This window comes from Mus caroli, chromosome 3, assembly GCF_900094665.2.
Source record: "Mus caroli chromosome 3, CAROLI_EIJ_v1.1, whole genome shotgun sequence".
Taxonomy (NCBI): Eukaryota; Metazoa; Chordata; class Mammalia; order Rodentia; family Muridae; genus Mus; species Mus caroli.
Window position 1 is genome coordinate 120,394,802 of NC_034572.1, and position 24,244 is coordinate 120,419,045.

A 24,244-nucleotide genomic window follows, 5' to 3' on the forward strand; every position below is an offset into this window, starting at 1 on the left:
GAAGAAGAAGAAGAAGAAGAAGAAGAAGAAGAAGAAGAAGAAGAAGAAGAAGAAGAAGAAGAAGAAGAAGAAGAAGAAGAAGGAAGGAGAAGGAAGGAGAAGAAGAAGAAGAAGAATTTTAAAACTAGAAGAAACTACAGCTGCTTGGATTCCTCTTTCTCCTCCTTTACTGTTAGTTTTCAGATGACTCAGCGGAAGAAAGCTGAGTTGGGGGTCACTACAGTTGTCCAGCCCCATGTTGAGAGAATAAGATGCTTTGAAGAGTGGAGAAAGCTTCGCTGGCAGGTGTGCACTGGGCTGATGCAAATTTTGTACTCCTAGCGGTTTGGGGAAAACATTATTAAATGTGAACCAGCTGACATAATATCAGACTGAAATATCTTGGTGAAGATGATAGCTCTCTGGATGGAGACTTTGTTTGAAGGTTTTCATCTTCCCACAGTCTCCACAAGTCAGAGCCTGGGAATGTCATCTCATTCGCCTCGTGAAAAGTGCCAGGATAGGGGGGGATACCCAGGGGAGCCCCCACCTGCTCAGAGGAGAAGGGGAGGTGGGATGGCAGAAGGATTGTAGGAGGGGGTGACCAGGAGGTGGGCAGTGAGCAGGATGTAAAGTGACTAAGTAAAAGGCTGTTCCAAAGGCAGAGTTACACCGTCACCCCAGGCTTAGATAAATATTCTGAGTTTTAAGCCTTAACATAATAATGACAATAACCTTTTGTTAGGGTTCAAGGCTCTTACATAACTATTGTAAATTTTCTTGTAGTATAATATCTGGCCAAAGAGAAAAGGGGTCTGAAGAGGGATGTATTTCTCGTATTTGGACGTGAGAGCTGAGTTTGATGACTTCTCTTTTCTTTCAGGTTGGATAACACTCCCCTTAGTAGCTTGCACAGCCCTCTTCTCAAAGAAAACTAGACTTGGCAGGGGTTCTTGGCACACTCCCTTAAAGCTGTTTTTAAGAGAGTTGTGATGATGGGCAGGTAATAGAATTGGGAATATTTTCTCAGGGAGTTTCAAACGCACAATTGCTTGCACATTGTTAAGTGATTTGCACACAGGAACCCTGAAAAGCCAAGAAATGAATTATCTCACATCAGTCCGAGTACCACATGGATTACAGGTTCCAAGTCACACAGATGCTTAAGAGTTGAAAGGCGTGGCTGAAATCTAGACCTCCCAAATGCCTCCATGTGTGAAAAGTGTGGAAACGGTCTCCTTCCCAGGATGCATCATGCTACCTCCTTCCTGAAAGCTGTGCCCCTGGCAGACACTCCGAGTCCATCTGCAATGCAGCGAGTGAATTGTGACTCATTTTAAAATGCCTCCTCCATGAAATGATTCTGCTGTTTTCAGCTAATGCTAAACTCCAGTGGGATTTTTTTCCCTTCCAGGTTCCTTGCTACATCACTTAATTATAGCTCATTGTTCCACAAGGCACTATAAAGAGCTCATTAAAAAAATTCTTATTTTTTTACTATAAATCAATGAAAATAAAATAGGATGTCCCACATATAAAATATAAAAATATTATGTAAACACAGTTTTTCCAAAATAAACTTCATTAAAGACTGAGTCAATAAAATACTTCCAATTGGTGCACGAAGCAAATAATTATAGGTAATATTTATTTTTTTACTGTGCACCGAGAGCTAAAAGAGCCATTATGCATCAGATAATTAATATCCATAGTAAAACTATAAAAAATGAGATGTCATTATGAGAAAAGATGCTTAGAAGTCTCTTAGGTCATATGATTACTCAGGGATGGGGGAGATTCAAGATTAATTTCACGTTTATCAGACTCAGAGTCAGAAACCTCTGCTATTCTGCTCCCCAGCTGTACAAACTATCAAAGTAGAAAACACTGCAGAGTCCTCGCTGATAAACTGGGTTCATTTCCTTTGGCACGATTACACTTACTCGTCATCGACATGTTCTGCGTACGCTATCGCATTTATGACATCAGTACTACACAGGGAATTCTTACCTGCCATGTCTGCTTGTACCTCCTGCTATTTGCAACTAGCAAAAACTTAAGATCTGGGTGAGAAAAACCCAGAAGGTTGTTCATTTGGGAAGGAGGAGAAAATTGGCACTGTATGCACATCAGTAAAAAGCTATTCAAGAAGGCTGGAGAGATGACTCTCTGGTTAACAGGCACTTGCTGCTCTTTCAGAACATCCATGACTAGTTCCCAGCACCCACAAGGGTTAGTGTATAACCAGGGCACTCCATAATCTATTCTGGCCTTTGTATGCACCCACACACATGTATCATGTACTCACACAAACACACATATACATAAATACAGTTTAATCTTTTATTTTTAAGAGACAATCTACAGAGGCACCAGGAAGTCCATGAGGACATCTGCCAAGCGTCTCTGAGGAATGGGCAGGTGGCAGGTGCTTTTGTTGTTACAGAACATTTTCATTACTGGTTGTCTCCTTTCTGACTTAATTGTTTTAAAAAATGGATACAAGTTTAAGACTTAGAGCAAACACTTGGAATTAAGCAAATAAAATTCCTAGTGTTCTAGTAAATGCATTATTTTGCCAGCTGCTGCCAGGAACCTCTTAAGCAGTTCAATACTTGTGAAATTTGTCTTCAACCCCGTGAAAGGACCCAGTTTTCCCAAAGTGAGGAAATGAAGTAAATAAAACTGTTACCACCGTGTAGTTAAAAGCATGAATTCCAAGGACAGAATCAAAATGAACTTCAAAATTTGCATATATGGAAATGTAATTGAGGAAAATACGTAATAAAAAATATTTTAAAAAAAAGAAGCAGCCACTGTCACAGCAAAGCACTAGAGCAAACATAAAAAAAATTTGCATATAGAGAAAATGAACTATACTGAAGTTCAAATGCATACTCTTTTCCTTCTTGTATATACACATTGACAAATGCACATGTAAATACACTGTGTTCTACAATGGGGTCAATCTGTGATTACAGCTCTTGGCAAAACAGATTTAGACAACAGGAGCCTAGTTACTTTTAATCAATAAGGAGATAAAAGAGGATTCAAACATACATAACACAGAGACACACACAAACCCAAACAAACACACCGAGGGGGAGGGGAGGGGAGAGAAGGGGAAGGGAGAAGAGAAGGGAGAGGAGGAGAGGGGAGGAGAAACATTTTTGCCAATCTGCCTTTCCTTTCCAAGGATTAGCAGGAGGAAAGCAAACTTTGAAAGCAGTTTTCTTTGTTCAGACAGGAAAGTTCTCACATCAAAACTCAATAGAGTAAAAAGGAGCAACAGCAGTTCCTCCGGGAGAAGGTCTAGACAAACCAGAGGCTAACCCCTCTCTCTGTTTTGCTAATTTGTATCTGTCCCTAGAACCCTCAAACCCTATAAGCAACTGTACTTGGCTCTACAAAGCTTCATGCGCTGGAAGGAATTCACATGTTCAGTCCCGCCTATTTTAATATGCGACATATGGTTATCATTAAATGTGCCCGCTTCATAACCTTCATATGCCATCTCCAGCCAAAAACAAAGCTTCCTCTTCAATTTGTCTTGACACAGTTCCATTTCTGTATCTGGACATCAGCAAAATAGGATTTTCCTTGCAGCCAGCATGAACATGAAGAGGAAAGTGTGTTTCCAAGTCCTATTATACACTAAAGGAATGCTTCACCAAAGGCTCAGAGCCCATGACTCTACCAGATTTAAAAACAGTTACCCTTATTATTAGGTTATTTCAAAACTAATCTAATGAGAAAAATAAGGAATATTCCAGGTCATGTACCCAGCTAGCCTATGATAGAGCATAGTAGATTATTTTGATGTATCCCTCTGTGCTTTTAAATAGTGTCTAACAAATGAAGTCCAGAGGAAGTGTGTGCATACATGTGTATGTGCACACTTGGGTACTTGTGTATGCATGTGTATGTATGCATATGTGTATGGTTCTGTGTGTGTGTATGTCTGTGTGTGTGCATGAGTGTGACTATCTGTTTCTCTCTCTCTGTGTGTATGTGTGTGCTTCTATATGTGTCTCAGTGTGTGTGTGTGCATGCATGCCTATGTGTGTGTGTCATGCATGTGTCTGTGTGTGTGTGTGTATTCTGTGTGATAAAATTTGCTGTAACACAAAGACAAAAGAATGCTCTCACTGTCTGGTCATGAGACATGGCAGGATGGCTATGAACCTGACAAACTCACAAAGCCTGAAGGACAACAATAAGTGTACACAGACACACATGCCAATGTCATCTTTGCATGGTCAACTTGCATTTGTCCTTAGCAGTGAGTGTAGAAGAAATGCACCAAGAAACAGTTCTCGGTTTTAGCATTTGCTTGAATTCAACCCTAGCTTTACTTTCATTGATCTTTCATCTCCATCACTAGTTTCATCTCAGGCCAATAAGGAGAGTTTGAAAAGAGACTGTCAAGTGGCATGCCAGCAAATTTTCTTTAATTGCTTTATGTTTCATTCCTCTGAAGTAGGAGACTTGTTAATACTAATAAACTTTATAATACTATTGTTCCCAGGATGATTAAGAGGGTGGTCTGTATGCTGTTTTGACTGATTCTGATTTTATAAATATAGAAAGCTAAATTATATTCTGAAGTCATACCTTGTAACTCCTAATACAAATATTTGTGCTTAGTTTTAGATATTTTGATTCATTCTATTAAATTAATGTTGTGTATTTGAATGTTATTAAAAACACTCAATTTCTAGTAAGACTTTCTTTATGACAAAAGAATAATGCAATAGACACATAGAAACTGCTTTTGCTGGAGACCTTTGGGTGACACGGATGCTTGACTCTGCCTGGGTATAAGACTCATTCTCTGCTCAGCCTGTCTCACCACAGCTAGCCTAAAGCTATACAGCTACAACCTGGTACCCAAAACCTGCAGACACATTGAGTTCCAGGACCAGTCAAGCCTCCCTTGATGCAAACCTCCCAAAAAGGGCAATTATCTGATAAGACAAGAGAGTACCCAGAGCTGAATCAGTCATCTTGGGGGAACCAAATGGATCTCTTCGAGCAATAGCAATGGCAGTTTTGAGCCATATTACAGAGCTACAACCAAGAAAATGATCAGTGAGACCATGCGTTGACCCACACTGCTTAATTGTGTGAACCTCTGGCCCAAATCTGACCCCTATTTAAACTTGTGCTAGTATCTGATAGATGAACTTGAGATCACTTGTTTTTACTTATTTCCAAACTAGTGATTAAATATATCGCTGTGCTTTTCACTCTTTTTGTTTAATGAGCATATAAAGGCAGGTGCTAAAGTCTAGCCTAGTAGGAAGGCAGGAAGCCAGGCTTTTGCCCTAAATTCAAGATACCATAAGACTTAGAGGAGTTTTGTGGTTTTAGAATTCTAATTAATGCTGAAAGAAAACTGGGGGTGGAGGGGCCATAAACGGTGCCTTATATTTTAACAGAAATAAATCCATTCTTTAAGATTGTAAGACACTGGGATCAAAATGTGACTCAGCTGGTAGTCCTGAGCCTCACCTGAAGAACAAAGCACACCCCCTTCCCTGAGGATGACTAAGGAAGGTACCTGTTGCCTGTGGAATTTTGCTCACTGATTTGGGAAGCCATTATTGCTTAGCAGAAGCACAGTCATTTACCTGCCAACCCTGTGGGTGGATGGCAATACAAAGTCAAGAAAACTTAGTGAAATACACAAGGGAGCGAGTGCACCCCAACGTGAACTCTGGAGAAATAAGCTGTATGACTGGGGCTCTTACTGTAGCTTCTCAGATCTCTGCTTAGAAACAGGGTAAGTTAAAGCCCATATTCAACAAATGCTGAACTGTATGACTGGAAGAGTTTTTCATAAGATTTCTTTTTAATTCATGTCTATGAGTATTTGCCTTTACATATATATTTGTAGCACATGCCTGTCTGGTACCTACAGAGAAAGGGCAGAAAGGGCATTAGAGCCCTGAGAAGTGAGTTTCAACGATTCTGAATTGCTGCATGCCTGCTAGGAACTGAACACAGATTCCATGCAAGAGCAGCAAGTAGCCATGTGTAGTGGCCCTCGACTTTAATCCCAGCACACCGGAGGCAGAGGCAGGTACACCACTGTGAGTTTGATATTAGCCTGGTTTACATAGCAAACTCCAGGTCAGCCATTGCTACATAGTGAGACCCTGTTGGAGGAGGAGGGGAGGTCCTCTCAACCTCTAAGCCATCTCTCCTGCTCCTACACTGAGAGTTCATTAAAGCATCTACATTCTGTTGCTGTTGAAACATTCCTCAGCATCAATTGAAGATCTCCAACTGATACTGCTTGGATAAAAAGGAAAGGTATTTTTATTCTTTTGTTTCAAGATCTTATGTATTCCAACTTGGTCTTGAACTTACTATGTAGTCAAAAACGATTTTGCCTGCATGACGGGGTGTGGGGGGGGGTGGCTGAATTGTAGGCGTGGGGCACTTTACTTGGCTTACGTGATTCTGAGAATAATCACATTGCTCCATGCCTGTTATGCAAGAACTCTATCAACTGAGCTACCTCACCAGCCCTCAAAACTATCGTAGTACAAATCCTATACCTAATCCTGTTCCTAATTTCTAACTAGCCAGGCAGCTCTGCTGAGAACGTTCTGCCTGCACCAACTCAGCATCCCTAGAATGAACACACAAAGGTATCCAGCCATCTTCCACGACATGTACACAAATTCAAAGGAATTCCCTGCTAGATCTCCACTAACCATGAAGGTCTACAGAGTCCCAGGACAGCCAGGATTGTGCAGAGAAACCCTGTCTCAAAAAAAACAAAAACAACAAAAAAAAGGAATTTGTTTTATAAACAAATAATAACCAACTTTGGTCATGGAGAGAGAGAGAGAGAGAGAGAGAGAGAGAGAGAGAGAGAGAGAGAGAGCCATGTTACAACAGTTTGACTGACACTTTAAAATATATTGGAATGAAACCCTTTTAATCAGTGTGTTAAGATATTATAGCAGATTTTCCAGGAAGGACATTAAAGTGTACCCCAATGAAATACTTCAGGATGAGGATAAATGGAGTTAAATTAAGCTTATTTCCCTTTACATCTTTCACAACTCTTGTGACATGAAAAAAAAAAAAAAAACCACAAGCAAAAACAAACAAACACAGATCCAATCAAGTGAAAATGTCCTTAATAGATGTTATATCATGCTAGGTGACCTGCAGTGTTAATTCACTACTGTCCCCTGAGATAGGCAATGAGAATTTTAGCGCCATAGGTCTGATTACTCTCTGGCTTCAGAGACCATCTGCTTGAAAGCAGACAATCCATCAGTCAGAAATGGCTTTGGGGCACAGCACAGACCACCTCACAGACAGCACAGTCTACCCTAGATTGCTTTTTTTTTTCACATTGAATTATTCAAGGTTGAACCAAGTATCAGGTCTTGAAGTAAACCCCGCCCCCATGACTTCCCTAACTTTATAACCACTATTTTAAAAGAACCTGCATAGATTTTTCTTTCGTTGTGATATACTGGTGATTTAGCTGGTGATATACTGGTGACTTAGCTGTGATATAGCTGGTGATTTTGTGGCCCCACTGGGATGGGCATGGAAATATATAGTCTAAGGTCTTTTGTTTACAATACTCAGGAATCTGCCTCTAATTACCAGTGAGATTACCTTTTCTAGAGAGTATCACATAATTACAGGGGGTATCACATAATTACAGATCAACAACCACACATCATAATATCAGGACGCAAAAAAATTCTGAACTCAAATTTTAATTTTTGACTATATGAATATCTACACTGGACTAGCATAAAAACTCAAATTCATTATTTTATAATATCATTCTTGTCCCATAGCCATGTTTTAATTTTCTGTGAATAATGAGCCCACAGATTGTTTATGCGATCCTTGGAGTTCCTGGCTTGTTTTTTTTTTTTTTAAAACATCTTTCTAATTATTAGGTGTCTGAAATTTCAGTATGATAATTATGCTTTTTATTAGAAATCATTTGTTTCTCTCTAATCCTACTCGTGAATCTGTTATTAAATTCTACTCCTATAGAATGTCAAGAGCCCATCTTTCTAATGCCCATTTAATTGTTGAAAACATATTCATTTATCCCATTTTCTGAAGTATGTGGGTTTTACTGGGTAATGAACAGCTCTCCGAGGTCTCTGCATACTTATTTACAGTCCACATGCATGCAGAAAATAAACAATGAACTCTAGAAGGGAATGGCAGAAGCCAGTGTGCCAAAATTATACTAAATTAAACATGTAAGACCCCTTACATCTATTTCTTTACCTTAACCGTGTCAGTCCAGTGTCAAGAAATCTAATGTTAAATTTAAAACAACAAAGGAAGAAAGACACCTGTGTTATGTGTACCATCTAAAAGAGAGATTATTTCCCAGTGTGACTCACTAAATTAATGTGTTTAAAATCTTTGACAGGATCCACAGCGGTATCTGTGTACAATCTAAATGAACTCATATTGGAAAACAATAGCTTTCCATTTTAATATTGAAAACCTAAGTCCGTAAAGTAAGCATTTTGAGAAAGAAAATGGTTTAAAAACAACTCATCATTAACAACAAGTTGTTTTGTGGATAGCTGGCTATTTTGAGGTGCCTACTCTGTGCCGCATGGTTGTATGTTAAAAGGTAAATGAAGAACTAAGATGATCCATCACTGCACCCAATCCTTACTTTCACATACACGAATATAGAGACAACAGCAGCATGTTTGACTCAGGGTTCTGAATGTAGCGGGTGAAGTCATGGCTAGCACGGAACCAGCAGGTGCATCGTCAGAGGAATAACGAAGGACTCACTGCTCTGCCTTTAGAAGGGACTTCAGATGATCTGCCCATACCTAAAGGATATGCAGAAAGCACTGACTGACAGGACAGAAACTCTCTGCGTGTCTGTGTGCATTTGTACTAGTGAAACTGAAAACGGCTCCTGTGCGGGATATTTACCCCACGTTGAGCTCACAGATAGATGCCACAGCTGTCGTTTCCCCCCATGAAGCCAAGATACAACTGAGAAGCCACTTCCTCCTCCCAGAACTTGCTGCCTTTCCAAACTTAACCCTTGTGCCATAAACTTCAATCATCAGGAATGGCTTGCACAATTTCATTTTAACACAATGCTGTTCTCGGGAGGTAGGGGGTGGGGGATGTAATCTTACAATCAGAGATAAGATGTGGAATTGGCTTAGAGAAGAATGTGTATGGTAAATAACAAATATGTGACAGCAGTTGGGAAAAGGCTTAGAGAATCAAGTATCCTAAATTCACAAGCATTCAGCTTTTCCTTTTAACAGTATAGCTTATATACCGCAATTAGTTCTATTGGAACTCAATAAAACTCCCTAAAGTTATTATTGCACTGCAAAGATATTGGTTAGGATATCCCATTTTCATTATTGATTGTTGATGAAGGAAAATCAACAAAGCAGATCCCCTTTGTCCTGGTCACAACCACCCAGAGAAGTATAGCCTAGGGAGAACACAGGACCACACGCAGCCCTGTGCCCCTAGGCGTGTACCACTTTTATTTTCTAAGTTTCATCACCAATGGGATGCAATGTTTATAAAACTGAGTTTCCTCACCAATACATCTATTATGTTAACATTGACTGTGTCCAGTAGACACTAGCATCAATAAGATTTACCCTGACCCATGCCTTTCTTCTGTGGTTCAATTTTAAGCAAGAGAATTAATTACAATATGTTTTATGGACTGCATTTCTTTTAAGGTAGCACTTGCCAAACATGTTTAATAATTTTTCATGACTCGTGTGAGTGAGTGCTTTTGTGTGTGTGTGTGTGTGTGTTGTAAAAATATAAATATATAGATAGCGATGCAGCTTTAGTGACTTGCTAATGACAAATATGTCCTTAGCAAACACAGCATCCTGATAGGAATCTATCTTCCCTCTACTACTCTACCCATTTATAAGACTAAGGAAGAACTAAACCTGGTTTTTGTGTGCATGTTTTGGCTGCCCCACTAAATCCTGAGCACCTTGAGAGAATAATCAATAGGCACTTAGATTATTTCTTTCCTGTATGCTGTTCTACAATATAAACAGTAGCCTCGGTACACGTCAAATACATTCATAATCTTACTTAATCCTCATAAGCTTCTAAAATGAGGAAGCCTGGGATCAATGGGCCTGTGCCACTTGCCTGTGGATTTGGGGGTAAAACGTGGTAGAAGTGTGAGTGAGCCCTGTCTTGCTAGAGAGACCCCCCCATTGATTCCACCTCACCAGATGCTGTCATCAACACTGAGTATTAGTCCTCTGTTGACTGGGGAACAGGTGGACACTACAACCACATTCCTGGCTCAGTGTTCATTCCGATCCTCTGGTGCCCAATTCCCTTTTTTGACTTGGGGCAGAGCCAGCAGTTTGAACTGTATCCAAAACAAAAAAGGAAGGTTTCTTTTTCTGTGATGGAGATAACGCGATAACTGTAAGTCCTAAGGACCCAATTGCATTACTTCAAAATGCTACAGTGTGTTATACTCAACACATAAAACTAGAATACTGTTGCCATCACAACTGTCACTATTAGTGTAAAAGGAAAAGATCTTCCAAGCCACCACCATACATTTGTGGCCTCAAAGACAGACATTTAGTCCTCTGTTTCTTGGGTGGCATAAAAATTTTGAACGTGCACACAAGCATGTTTTCCTGAGTGGGATTTCTTCCAGAAGCATCCAGAACCCCTCTCAGCTGTTCTTAATTAGCTCCACCTGCTGCTTAAAGGTTGGTCACACTTTCAAGAAACGACAGTAGTAAATTTCCTTTTCATGCTAAAAAGTAAATGGTGAAAATGTATTTGTAATAAGTCTCTCCTCCAAACTGATTTTAAGTCTAAATAAATGTGACATTAAATGAAATGGCTTGTTACAAACACGAGGAAATATATAAAGAAACTGTAAAAGAATATGTGAGACATGAAAATATAATTGTTAAAGTAGTGGACTATTATGACTTTAACAATTTTTTAAATTCAGCTTTCAAATGTTCTACCATGAGCTTATCTATATGTGTCTATATATGTTTATAATTTTCCATCCCTTTTGAGATGTCAGAGATTATTAAAAGCAAACAATGAATGAAAGAACATAGAGACAAAGTGGATCTCTAAAAGTTTAAGGCTGGCCTGCCTATACTATAGAGTATTAAGACAGGATGTAATACAATCTCAAACAAATGAACAAAAATTCTATATGTAAAATTTGAAAAAGAAATGGTCCATTTTTGTTAACTTATTTTAGGAAACAATTGCATCCATGATTATTAATAGTCTATGAAAGCTAATGTCATGAGCGATGAAAGTGGCATTTCTCACTGACCTCCAAGCCACTTAAAATGAACTATAACAAAATGTTCAAATTATTTTTTTAAAAAGGAAGGAAAGAAGAAGAGGAGAGGGGAGGAGACTTAATGAAATTTAATATTTACTATCTTGTAATGCATTGATTCAAAATCTAATTTTAGAGTAGCCAATTAAAAATGTATGGGATGGAGGATAAAATGGAGAGGGAAGAGAAGGGGGTAAGAGAGAGAACTTGGGGGCGGGGGGGGGCTGCTAAAACTAAGGGCCAATGGAGGCTCTCCTTTGGAAACCAGAAGCTTCTGAAAATGTATACATATATGAAAGTGATTTAAGTGATTGCCAAATACTGGAGGAAGTGGTACCCCAACTGAACATCTCTTGCCACCAAATGGAACCTCCAGTGCCAAGAATGGGTTACATCTAATAATGCTGTTGGCCAAAGACGCCCTGGAAACCATCAACCTATGCTATTTACAAAGCTATCGGTTGTTCTCTACAAACTTCATATGACCCTATTGCTGAAGATAATACCTGCATAACTCATTGAACCCAGAAAAGTGGAGCTGACATAGAACCTTCACCCCTACTGACTAGTGTTCCTACTACTGTAAACTATTCTGTACACCACCAGAGGAGAAAGATAAATGCAAAATCTTTTTTTTTTAGAGGGCCAGCATAGCATCCCAGTAATCTACAATTACTTGCCTGCAAAAACACTACTGTAATAGTGGCACAAAATTGGAATAACCAACCACTATCTGATGAACTGGCACCCAACCCCAACCCTGCTAGGGTGGCCAAGAACCTGAGAGTAGATAGGTCATAGACCTACAGGAAACCCAAATATTACTGCTCTGATAATAGGAACATAGCAATAAATGACTGCTAATGATATTCTGCTATACTCATGGATTGGTGTCTTCCTCGGCAAGCTGAGAAAGCCAGGGGAAGCCAGTAAGCAAATAACATTCTTCCACAGCCTCTGCATCAGCTCCTGTTTCCTGACCTGCTTGACTTCCAGTTCTTTGGTGATAATCAACAATGTGGAAATATAAGCTGAATAAATCCTTTCCTCCCCAACTTGCTTCTTGGTCATGATGTTTGTGCAGGAATAGAAACCCTGACTAAGACAGCTTGTTTTCTAATGAGAGAGAGGAAGAAAGGATGTAGATTTGGATAGGTGTGGAAGTGAGAGGATCTACGAAGAGTTGGGAGAGGAGAAACCCTAATCAGATTATATTGTACAAAAACAAACTATATAACAAACCATACATATACATATATATGTGTCTGTGTGTGTATATATGAAACAAACCATATGTATATATACATATATATTTACATATACATACACATATATGCATATATGTGTATATGTGTATATATACATGTATACATATATGTGTGTTTGTGTGTATAAAACACTAGATATTTTCTATTGCATAGATTTCTATTAAATCATGTATAATTGGCCCAGAAGTTGTCTGAGCACTCTGTACCATGAGTCCCTCTGTAGCAAACTATGACCTAATGCAGCAAACAGTACTCTCTTACAATAAGTTTCTGAGCCCAGGCCAAACAGCAGCTGAGCTTGACACAGTCTCTGGCCACGAGCAGATCAAACCATGGCCAGAGGAGGCAATGGCTTCTCACACCAGGCTCTTATAAGGCTAGTACAGAAATGTAGCCATTTCCAAACAGGACTTCTGTTTTCTATCCATACTTCCTACCTTCCTACTGCTGAGCCCAGCTCTGGCTCTGGGTTGGACCATCAGGTGCCCTTTGCTGAAACAAACTAACTCTAATATGTCCATGCTTTTGCTTTTAACAGTTGATGTGCTAAGAACATTTAATGAGGCCGAAGACATCTGTTAATCATCTCTCATGTGCTGCATGTGTGTGGAACGTTTTGAATTGAAGTATGGACATCAATTCCAAGGGAGTAACAGATGATTCTGAACAACATTGTTATTCAAAGGGCTCAACGGTGAAGTAAAATTCAAATTTTAAAACTTTGGGAACACATATTCATAACCTCTTTAGTGCCGCTGTGCTGGGCTTTCTGATGATGGCTAGCAGGGTGAATAAAAGTACTCTCTGTAAGTGTGCAGAAATGACTCGTTTTTGAGAGTGGGATTTAAGCATGTTCTAAGTGCTGTTGTTTAAAACTTCAGTGCCACATAGAACAGAGCCTGTCTGACTTCTAAGGTGATGCACAAACCTGCAGGGGTCGAGTTTGCTGTCAGAGCATCCTCTGTTCCCACATGCCCAGTGTGGTGTTGGCTTCTTTAATTACCTATAGAGTGTTGCCAACACGTTGGACTGGAAAGGCTTGTTAACATTCTTGTGCCCTTGTGTGCTGACCTTGAGTACACACCCAGCCCTGTCTCTTCAGAAAAGTCAGCCCACCACTTTCAACACAAAGTAGTAGTTATCCTACCCGAATTCACTTACGAGCTACTTAGAGATCATGCTTAATCTTGCTAAACACATCTTCCTGGCTACCATCTGAGATACAGGTTCAGGCGATCCCAGGAGTTTCTGCCATTCTACAACACCACAGGTGATCTTTCAGATAAGTCATTCATAGAATACACTTTGAGAAGTGCAACCTTTAAAAGACTAACTAGACCTCTCATGCTATGTATTTATTACACAATGCCAAATATTCTTTTTCAACTAAGCCATCATCAACCATCAAAAATTACCGTGTAACAAAGCATAGGAAGTTGTGTTCCACTGTGCTTCCTTTGATTGAAACACTCTCACTATGTAACCCTGGCTGTCCTGGAACTCACTCTATGAACCATGTTGGTCTCAATCTCAGAGATCCACATGCCTCTACCTCTCAAGTGCTGGGATTAAAGGCATGCACCACCACACTTAGCCCCCATTTGCCATTTTTGAAAAGAAATAATCATACAGAATATTTGAATGGACAAATTTGCAAAACTCCGTCTTATTAATAGAAAATGGTTGATCATATTTTATCCCTTAACAAGCTACCGTGGGTTCAATGAGAATGTTCCCAGTAGGGTCACGTATTTGAACACTTGATCCCCAGCTAGTGGGGCCTTGGGAAGTCTTAGGGGGTGTGGCCTTGCTGGAGGAAGCATTCTTCTATGGGCTTTGAGAGTCTAGCGACTTTAGACCCTTCTACTTTGTTCATCTTTCCTTCATGCAGTTCAGGATGTGAGCTTTCTACATTTGGTACCTGCCATGTGCAGTCATGAAGGATGCTTATCCTCTGCAACTGTAGGGCTGAGTAAACCCTTCCTCCTGCAAGTCGCCGTCGTCATGGTATTTTATCACAACAATAAAAATGTAATGAATACACACGCCTTTTCGTTTACTGCTCAGGGCTATATTCAGCAACCTGGGGTTTTCAAAAGTGTCTCACAGAGTCTCCTGTCCATCACTGCCTTCCTAGGTGTCTCTGGGGGAGTGGGTGCATCCTCTTTCCTTAGGAGGTCACCAATCTCTAGAAAGGTAAGATACTAAAATAGCAGAATGAAGGAAATAGAAACAGATTACTTAATCTTAAAATAGCAGAATGAAGGAAATAGAAACAGATTGCAGAAACAGATTAGAATTCTCCCATGATAGAAGTAATTACTTCTATCATGGGAGAATTCTAATTTCTTATATTTTCCATGATAAAGTGAGAATTCTTAATAAAGTGAGTAGATAATTGACCAATCTCAACACTTAAGTTTAGTGCACTGTGTAGTTACATAATAAGTGTAGTTACTTAGAAAATGTGGAGAATGCTACAATATCAGGTAGAACAAAATCTAAGATTTCAAATCCTCCCTTGGTCACTCAGTAATGTTAATAGGCAGAGAGGTAGGAAGAGAAAATTAAGATTTTAAATAAACTCTATGCCAGCAACACTCATAATTCCTCAAAAACCGATTTCAACAAACAATGTCTATTACTAAACTCTCAGCTTTCACGGGGCTTCCATATATAATTGACAAGCCTGAGGATGCCCCTGAAATGATTGCCTGTCATGTAGGCATTGTGAGGGTTGGGCTCCTACGGGAAAATATTTCAGAGAGGTACAAAAAAAGGAGAAGCTTTACCGCACTTACATAAGCCCACACAAATATGACTGAAGTATTGAAAAGCCAAACCCCTAAGATCTTTATAGTAAACTGTGATATAAAATAGCATAAATTTCAAGAGACTCAAAAGAAAATAAAGGAATCACAAAACAAGTAGATGTTTCCTGCGACATAATAAATTTAACTGAGGAATGAAATCCGGATCTGGAAATGAGTAAGAGTTACAACAGATGTCGGCCTGGGAAGGAAGTAAAATACGGTTGAAAAGTAAAAGAGCCTTCCTCCCATGAATTCTCAGCTCCGTCCCAGACATGCGACCTTGAAAAGACACTGTGCGTATAGTGGAGTTAATCTTATGAAATATGGAAGAAGAAATGGTGCTTTAAAATCGACACATAGTTCAAATAGAGCCAAATGTTTGGCTTGGATGTACTCATCATAAGACTGATATAGAGGAATGTTCCAGATGCTGAGTTATATATTACTGTTTACACTAAATTATTACTCTTATGAAAATATAATCTGTTACTACATGTCTTGGAAATGCAACTATTGTTCTTTGTGTAAAAATTGCTATATGAGAGAATAACTACTTAAAAAAGATCTATTATTTCACAAAATAATATCTAAATTAAAGTTCATTCACTTCTTGAATAGAAGTTGACAGAATTTCTTAAATTTTCCTTTAAATATATATCTTGTAACTCCACCATTTTACCACCTCTGCCAGATCTGAGGGCACACTACCTGTAACTAGAAAATGTCCACAGTAAGATCTGCTTCCTTGGGTGACTTCCTAAATAATTCTCTCATCTTTTCCACAAACATTTCCTAAGCCCCTACTAGGAATGTGATGGGCACTTTGTTGGTCATGTCAAAGACAAGGTAGTTCACACCACATGAACACAACCTAAACCAATACTCCAAAAATGCCTTTGGTCCGTGGTCTCCCTCTAGTATGCAGTCTATCTTAAATCTTGGGTTTTTTTTTTTATCGCTCAATAATCCAATCCTATGCTTTTTGCCCAAATTTCATTGTTTCTGTGACCAACAGCTGTTATAACTGGGAAGAGGATGCATGGTATTTCTAGCTCTCGATAGTGTCACACCACTGGCTTCAAGATTAACTGAGTGCTCTTCGCATGAGTTAAATAAGCTTGATGTTTTTACAGACCTTATGAAAACTGAATTGCCAGCTTCAGGCCCCACCTTCTCCATCAGCAGGAGTGGCATTCTGAATATTGAGAGCTAATGCCACTTAGGCACCAACCAGTGGATTGTGGGGGGCAACTTTTTGAATTCTGAACCTCTGAATGAATTTCTCATTCTAGCCCTGGGGTTTCAAGATCAACTTGTCACTTCTTCTTTACCTCAAAGAACATATCAACTTCATAGAAACTCAAGTTACCCTTCTTTGTCCTCTACGTTTAAAAGCTTACCCTTGGGCCAAACAGGGCAGGCAGATCTTTCTAAGTTCAAGGCTGGCCTTGACTATAGAGTGAGTTCTAGGACAGCCAGAGATATACAGGGAAACCCTGTCATAAGTTTAAGAAACAGCTAATCTTCATTTTGCTCTTGCATTTAATTCTTAAGGTGCTTCTCATTTCCTTCCATACATTATTTGATCTGAATAATTTTTTCTTTTTTTTTTTTCTGGTTTTTCGAGACAGGGTTTCTCTGTGTAGCCCTGGCTGTCCTGGAACTCACTTTGTAGACCAGGCTGGCCTCAAACTCAGAAATCCGCCTGCCTCTGCCTCCCGAGTGCTGGTGAATAATTTTTTCAAGTGCTGAGTTATAACCTGTGCTAGGAGGGGCCCTACCACCGAGTTATATCTCCAGCCCTATAGATACTTAAAAATAAATGGGAAACACATGTACAACTTAAGGACATCACGGTCATTATAAGCAAATATTTTTGAATGCCCTAAGTATTTTTCAAAGCTCAGGAACATGCAGTTTTTAAACAAGGTATATTATTACAGGATGTATTTTTAACCTCCAACTGCCAAGCACAAGGCTCCGTCTTGCCCACCTTCTTTTTTGCCCTCAGCTCAGCTCCACAGCATTAGAAGAGCTCACTGTGAGATCTGTGGATGTGGCTAATTTAAACTCCGACCCAGAAAGAGAAACTGCCTGCTCCTAGCTCCCCGTGCCTGGGTGACCTCGGGCCAACATTTTCCCTGGAGGAGATACTTGCTTCCTCAACCTTTCCCTCCCAGCTGGGAAACACCTGCCCCTCCCTGGCTTTCTGCGTTCCTCTGTCAGCCACAGCACTGCTCTGCAAATCTTATTGACAGGCTCTAAGTCCAGGTTTCAGTTTCACTACCATCTAACAAGTCCAAAGATCCGGGTCAGGGTAAAAGCCAGAGAGGACATGCCTCATAATCAGTGATCACTCCCGGGAACAGCGGAGAGCACAGAGAAGCAAAGTCCTAGATGGTCCTCTCTCACAAGCCTTCAGTATGAAGTTCTGGTTAACTTTCGACTCTCCCGGCACCTATCAACCTGGGCTGACAACACTTCCTTTTAAGTCACGGTGATTTTTTTACACACCATGTCACGGGATGATTAAATTCTGGAGGCCAACTTAAACATCTGAGTTCTCCACTTTTAAGCCTTTTCACTAACTAGCATGACCATCACTAGACCTATGTCTAAAGGCCTCACTGAAGTTATTCACAAACGACATGAACAATGCCTTTACAGCTAGAACTGGGATTCTAAGTTAGCACATGCATGCAAAATGCCCTCTGGCCTAATGAAAGAGTGAACTGTAAAAGAATATATAAATAGGGAAAAGAATTTGGCAGCCTGAACCTGAGTCCCCATAATACTACTGAAAATCACTCTAGAATGGTGTGGGGGGGTGGTGCACGTGTGCATATATACATGCATATTCAGTCTTGCTAAAAGTCCAAACTAAAGAGGCAGTGCAACACTCCTCCTGGCATGTCAGTTTGTAACTACAGAGAAGAAAGAAGAGACCAACACACTCATACTATAGCGTTCAGATCAAACGGCATCAGGCCCACTGAATCCCAGACAGTCAGGTGGTCAAATCACATTGATTTTACGTCAACTTCCTTCCAGGAAGTTGAGAGATTTGACCAATGAGCATCACTGTTGATTCTTAGAGCAATGTCCTCCAGGTTGTGGCCTAACACTTACCAGTAGGTCAGGCTCTTTGACATCATCACTGTTACAGCCATAGTAGTCTGCGGTTGTATCCAGTTCCAGCATGTTTCCCTGAGCTCTGACGCTCTTGGCCGCATGGCAAGATGAACAGAGAGCAGCATTCCCCATCCCAAGTCTCCAGTTCCGGCTGTCAAAGGGCCTGCCCTTGTCCTGGCCTGGGCTCCCAGTGATCCACTAGCAGAGACAATCCATGACCCTTGGCTCCTGTCCTCAGTGCTCCGACAAGTCCCTCACCAGTTTTCCCCATCGGCTGCCCGGCTTGCTGGTGTCGGAGGGAACTCAAAACCCCAGCAACTGTAGCCTGCATTCAGTGACCATTTCCAGTTCAGGGACTGCCAGTCTATTTTTACACCTACCAGGCCAGCTATGCATGTCAATAGAGTGAGGGGGGAGAGGCGGGCGGACAAGCAGGGGAGGGGGTGGTATTGTTTGGTTTTTCTCCATGCAAGCAGCCTGCCTCACTCATGGGCTGAAGTTCCTGCTGTGTAAAAGGTCTCTCCATAAGAGAAGTTTTGCATTCCTCAATAAATTCCTGGTAATCCTTTGATTTTTTTTTATTCCCTCCTCTCCATTCTTGTCCTCACACAAAATACAAACTCTCTTAAACTCTGCTCCACTGACATAATGTGCAACTCTCATTTTGTAGTTGCTTAAACCAAGGGGCATCCAAAGTGGCTGATATCCCGTACTTCTCATTGCCAATTACAAGAAAGAATTACAATACTCCCTTTATAATATTCATTGGAAACATATCAGTCAAAATGGTTCATTTGAATCCTGTGTGGAAGTTTTAATTTATGCACAGTGTATCATACCTGGTTAGTGTCTCCATAAGCGCAAACACTTTGATTCTTTTGTAATTCTCATTAATTTTTAATATTCGAAAATATTTTCACATATTGCACGAGAAAACGTTCAACCTCGCTTTCAACAGAGCACAGTCTTTGAAATCATGTTGTAGGTTTTTGAAATATTTATTTTGTTTCTCACTAAGATAAATTCTATACACGGAGGATTTAGAAGGCAAGCTACGATAGGATACAAGGATGTGCAATACATTACTATGGAGTTAATATCACCGCCTCCACTAGGAGACACCTTCTAGGTGTCTGTGCATGCTTGTGTATAAAGGTCATTTCTTCAAATACTTTCAAACTATGGCAACTGGGAGTTACTGTTCTGCCTAGGACCTCAAGCCCCCCTCATTCCAGAGGCTATGGTGCTAAATTACATTTTATAAAGATCTCATCCCTACACTCCAGATATTTGAGGGCATCACTATTCAGTGAAATTACTTTCTAACTATAGAAAAAGGTAACTTTTAAAATCAGATTTTTAAAAAAACTATCGACTAATGAAAAAAAAATACAAAATATGTGGACATATTCTCCACTCCATTAAAGAGAAGCATACTCTTAAACACTTTCAATGCTAAAGTGTTATGACAACATATACCTGAGTACCTTGGTTTCAGTAACAAGGTTAGACGGGGCATGAGGTGTCAGGGACTAAAGGTTGTCAGCTTGGCTGGATCATTTTATACAGTGGAAACAGCTGACTCGTCACAACACTATTTCTCCTCAAATACTACACACACTTGAGGCATAGGCTACAGGAATCGGGTTGTTTAACTATGTGTTTAAAAATTCTCTTCTCCGAAACTACAGTTGTAATGTTTCTGTCTTTTTCTCTTGGGTTCTTAGGGCCTGGGGAAGATGTACAGTCCACAAAGACTTACAAGGGATATTTGTTAAATATACTTGAGATATTCAGAATATAAGCCAGGATTTCTGGCTGCTGAAAGAGAATGTACTCCCCCACACTTTATAATTCATTTAACATTTTTGAGATAGAAAAGTTCAACATTTGACCTAATGTTTAATATAGAATTATGCAACTTTCAAGGCTGGAAGGAAATTCTACAAACCATCTCTCGGTTCCCTGCTTCATTCTGGAGCTGAGATCGGGAAGTTTACTTCTATATATAAATAAACAGGGCATTTAGCTGCTCCAGCTGTGCTTTGCCAGCATGAGTTTGTTCCCTAGCATCTCCTGTCTCATTGATGTTGCCCACTCTACCCAGTGCCTTGGCTTTTGCTTATTTAACAAGCAGTGTTCTCTCTCCACCTGCAATCCACACTCACTCTTCCATCTTTCTCATGTTTCAATTCACATTAACCAGAAGTTCCTTGTTACACCTAAGACCTTCACACCTGACTGCTTACCGATTTACTCTAATGTCTTCTTGAATAGGTGGAAACCATTATCAGTTTTTACTCTTTGCTCATATGGATCTTCTCTCTCTCTCTCTCTCTCTCTCTCTCTCTCTCTCTCTCTCTCTCTCTCTCTTAACTTACTGCAACCTAACAGAATACATTAACACTAAACGTGAAGCAAATGAACAAAGAACACAGTCATCATCTCTATCTTTAACTCAGGCTTACTGTCCTTAATTTCTTTTGTATGTATATTAGAACAGATTGCCTGTTATATGTTAGAACAGTAACAGTGAATAATTTTCACCATAACAAAATTTCCAGTTCATTCTCTGACTTAACAATATACACCCCTTTTAGTATTTAAAAACCTATTATCACTGTATAGGGGTAAATTTTACTAGAAAGGAAATGGCAGGGCATTGTTGAGTAAAGAGAGGGCAGAGGGATAGTAAAGTAACAAACTAAGGTAGCATGTTGGCACCTCTCAGAAGGTTCTTTCCCCATGGAAACCTTTTCATTCAAACTTCCTGTTCCTAGTGATAGTCCCACCACCAGTGCTGGCCCAGAGACAGCATGTGCTAGTATTCAAATCCCACTGCTGATTAAGAACAGGTACAGGGGAGGTAAAGAGAAACCCTTCTGATACTGTGATGGCTGAAATTTCCCAGTTTCTACTGATCAGGTTTAAATGATCATCAACCCAGAAGTTCTCGAAATCTGTGAAAATGGAATTGCTAACAAGCGACTTCCTATTTACAGTCATTTTAAACTTTTCACAAAAAAAATATATATCCAGTACTTTTTAAATGACAACAAATGTGTTAAGGGGCCCTGGAAGAGTTAAAATAGAAGTTAAAATCGCTAAAAGCCAGGTAGAAGTGTCTCCAAAGTGTAGGTGATGTGATAATCTACACACCCAACATTTTTGTCTCCTTGAAGATGTGGTTAACAAAGGCAGTACCATGTCTTAAAAACATTCTGGTTGATTCAATCTCTCAGGACATCTGACAAAGGATGTGCTTGCTGCTGGGGAAGAACAATGTCACTACTGTTCCTTAAAAATGCTTCAAAGTCATTAGGGCAAATTACTCAGAAAGCAAATATTTGCATGTTTGACCACGCTTGGGAGCAGGATACATGAACTTGATACACAATTTCAAAGGTGAAATTAAAACCCCTTGTGATGTGACATTTGCAGTATCTTCTCAAGTTCCTGGACACTTTACTGTTATTATTTCATCTCTATTGGTCTTTTGATCCACTACAAGAGGAAAATAATTATGGACTGAGAACAAAGGTTGGCTTCTTTGCTGTGAAAGTCTTTCCTCAAGTTCCTAAAACAGCAAATCTGACAAAAAAACCCGGCTATTGCTGTTTTCAATTCCACCTTCTAAGTGTCTACAAAATCATCAGGAAAGTCACACTTGGAGAAGAAATCCTCGTCTCAGTTATGTCATTTGACCTAAAGCCTTCTGCAGGGGAGTTTTGAAAAGCTCTTGGCAGTCATTATTTATTGAAGTCCTGGTGTGACCACTAGCTGACCCATGTGAGTTTATAAGACATTATCAAATCTGTGCTTCAATTTTCTGCTTTCGGGAGTTCTTCAACTTGATCTCTAGCTCCCTCTAAGATCCTGAGGTTTTTGTCTTCTAGAACATAAAAATCTGTTAATACCTGAAGCACTATTTAACACTCAGTGGTAGCTGAAGCTGACTGACCATCTGCCTCCTGTCTGTCTGTCTTTCTGTCTGTCTGTCTGTCTATCTATCTATCTATCTATCTATTCAGACTATCTTACAGGGGGAGGTGAGATAAGCATTTCTTGCTTGTTGTCTTTATTCACTGTGCTTTCTCTGGAGGACTCCTGAATATTATCAAAGGACCATGATGGAATCCGATGGACTTTTTCTGGGTAGCCAGGAGACTCCTCTCAAGGAAAGTGCCCTCTTGCCCTCCCTTCCTTGAACATTAACTGAATTGACAATTTTGCCTCATCTCTCAGAGTCCACCACTGTAAAATAATGGCAACAATGGCAAGGTGCTGCAGGATCCACTAAGGCACCTCTACAAAACCTAATAGGCTAAGAGGGGCCGGAGTGTTCCCCAAAACTTTTGATTAACTTGTTCGTAAAGTGTGAGTACTATCACATTAATTTTTTTTAATTACCACAAGTCTGTTAAAGAACAAAGGAAAAAGAAAATTTCACTCAGAATTACGGAAGTTAATTTTTCTTCCTTGGTCCTGGAGAGATGGCTCAGCAATTAAAGTCAACTTCTGCTCTTTCAGAGGACCTCAGTTTGGTTTCCACACTGGGTAGCTCACAACTGTAATTCCAACCAAGAGATCAGTTGCCCTCCTCTTTGGGTACTACACCCAAATGCACAATACCAATCCCACCCCTACACTCATCACACCCCCCAAAGACATACACATAAATAATTGTTGGGTTTTTTTAAAGTAACATTTTCTTTTATCTCCAAGTTGTAAGGGTTATCACACAAATGAAAAGGGCAATGTAGTTTCTCCATTTAAACTCTTTTTTACAAAACCCTCCTAATAAGTTATTTAACATTCTGCGATTTACAGTTCACTGTTCATATATAAGTTTTAGGTTACTTTTATTGAATTTAAAATTCTTTAGTAAAGCAAGGGAGATATGAATCAGTCAGTAAAGTTCTTGACTCGCAAGCATGAGTTTCTAAGTTTGACCCATCAGTCTCCCACACACAGCCCACAGAAATTAATAAGTACGTAAATAAATAAACATTTTGAAATTGTATAAAATGTCAAGTGCACACATTTGCAATCTCAGTACTGTAAAGGCCAAAGACAAGTGGTTCATGAATCTTACTGGCCAGCCAGCCTAGGGCCTGGCTCAATAGATGACGTCCAGGTCAGGGAGAGGTCCTGACTCAAAACAACAAACAAACAAACAAGGAAGGGCGGGCTCCTGAGGTGTGACACTTGAAGTTGACCTCTGGATCACATACATACATACATACACACACACACACACACACCCTCTCATACATATGAGTGAATATATACTCAATAATAAAATTTAGGGGCTGCAGAGATGACTCAGCAGCTTAGAGCACTTGCTGTTTGACCTGTGTTGTAGCCCTTGTCCCCACATGATGGTTTACAACCCTCTCTATCTCTAGCTCCAGAAGACTTAATACTCTCTCACAGCTTCCTCATGCACCAGACATGCTCCCAGTATACACATACATACATGCAGGCAAAACAACCATTCACATAAAATACATAAATCTCTTTTAAAAATATAAATCTTTTAGAAATCTGCTTTGATTACGATCGCCTTAACATGTCTTTTTTTCTGAATAATGTGACGCTGACCGTCTACCCAAATGTATCCATCTGACTAAACTAATACTTTGTTTAGAGTCTGCATGCAAATTCTCCCAAACACCATCACGTGAAAC

The 24,244-nt window shown here is 39.8% G+C and overlaps 1 protein-coding gene across 40 annotated transcripts in view; it reads right to left on the reverse strand.

Annotated features, from left to right (window-relative positions):
- Positions 1-24,244, reverse strand: part of Ank2 (ankyrin 2) — a 583,460-nt gene that overhangs the window by 184,692 nt on the left and 374,524 nt on the right. The window contains exon 1 of one of the 40 annotated variants that reach the window (XM_029474798.1): positions 18,552-18,896. The exons of the other annotated variants lie outside the window; for them this stretch is intronic. Coding sequence (XP_029330658.1) covers positions 18,552-18,686 — 135 coding nt within the window. The 5' untranslated portion in view covers positions 18,687-18,896. Of the gene's footprint in view, positions 1-18,551; positions 18,897-24,244 lie in introns of those variants that run through there. 40 annotated transcript variants of the gene reach the window in all.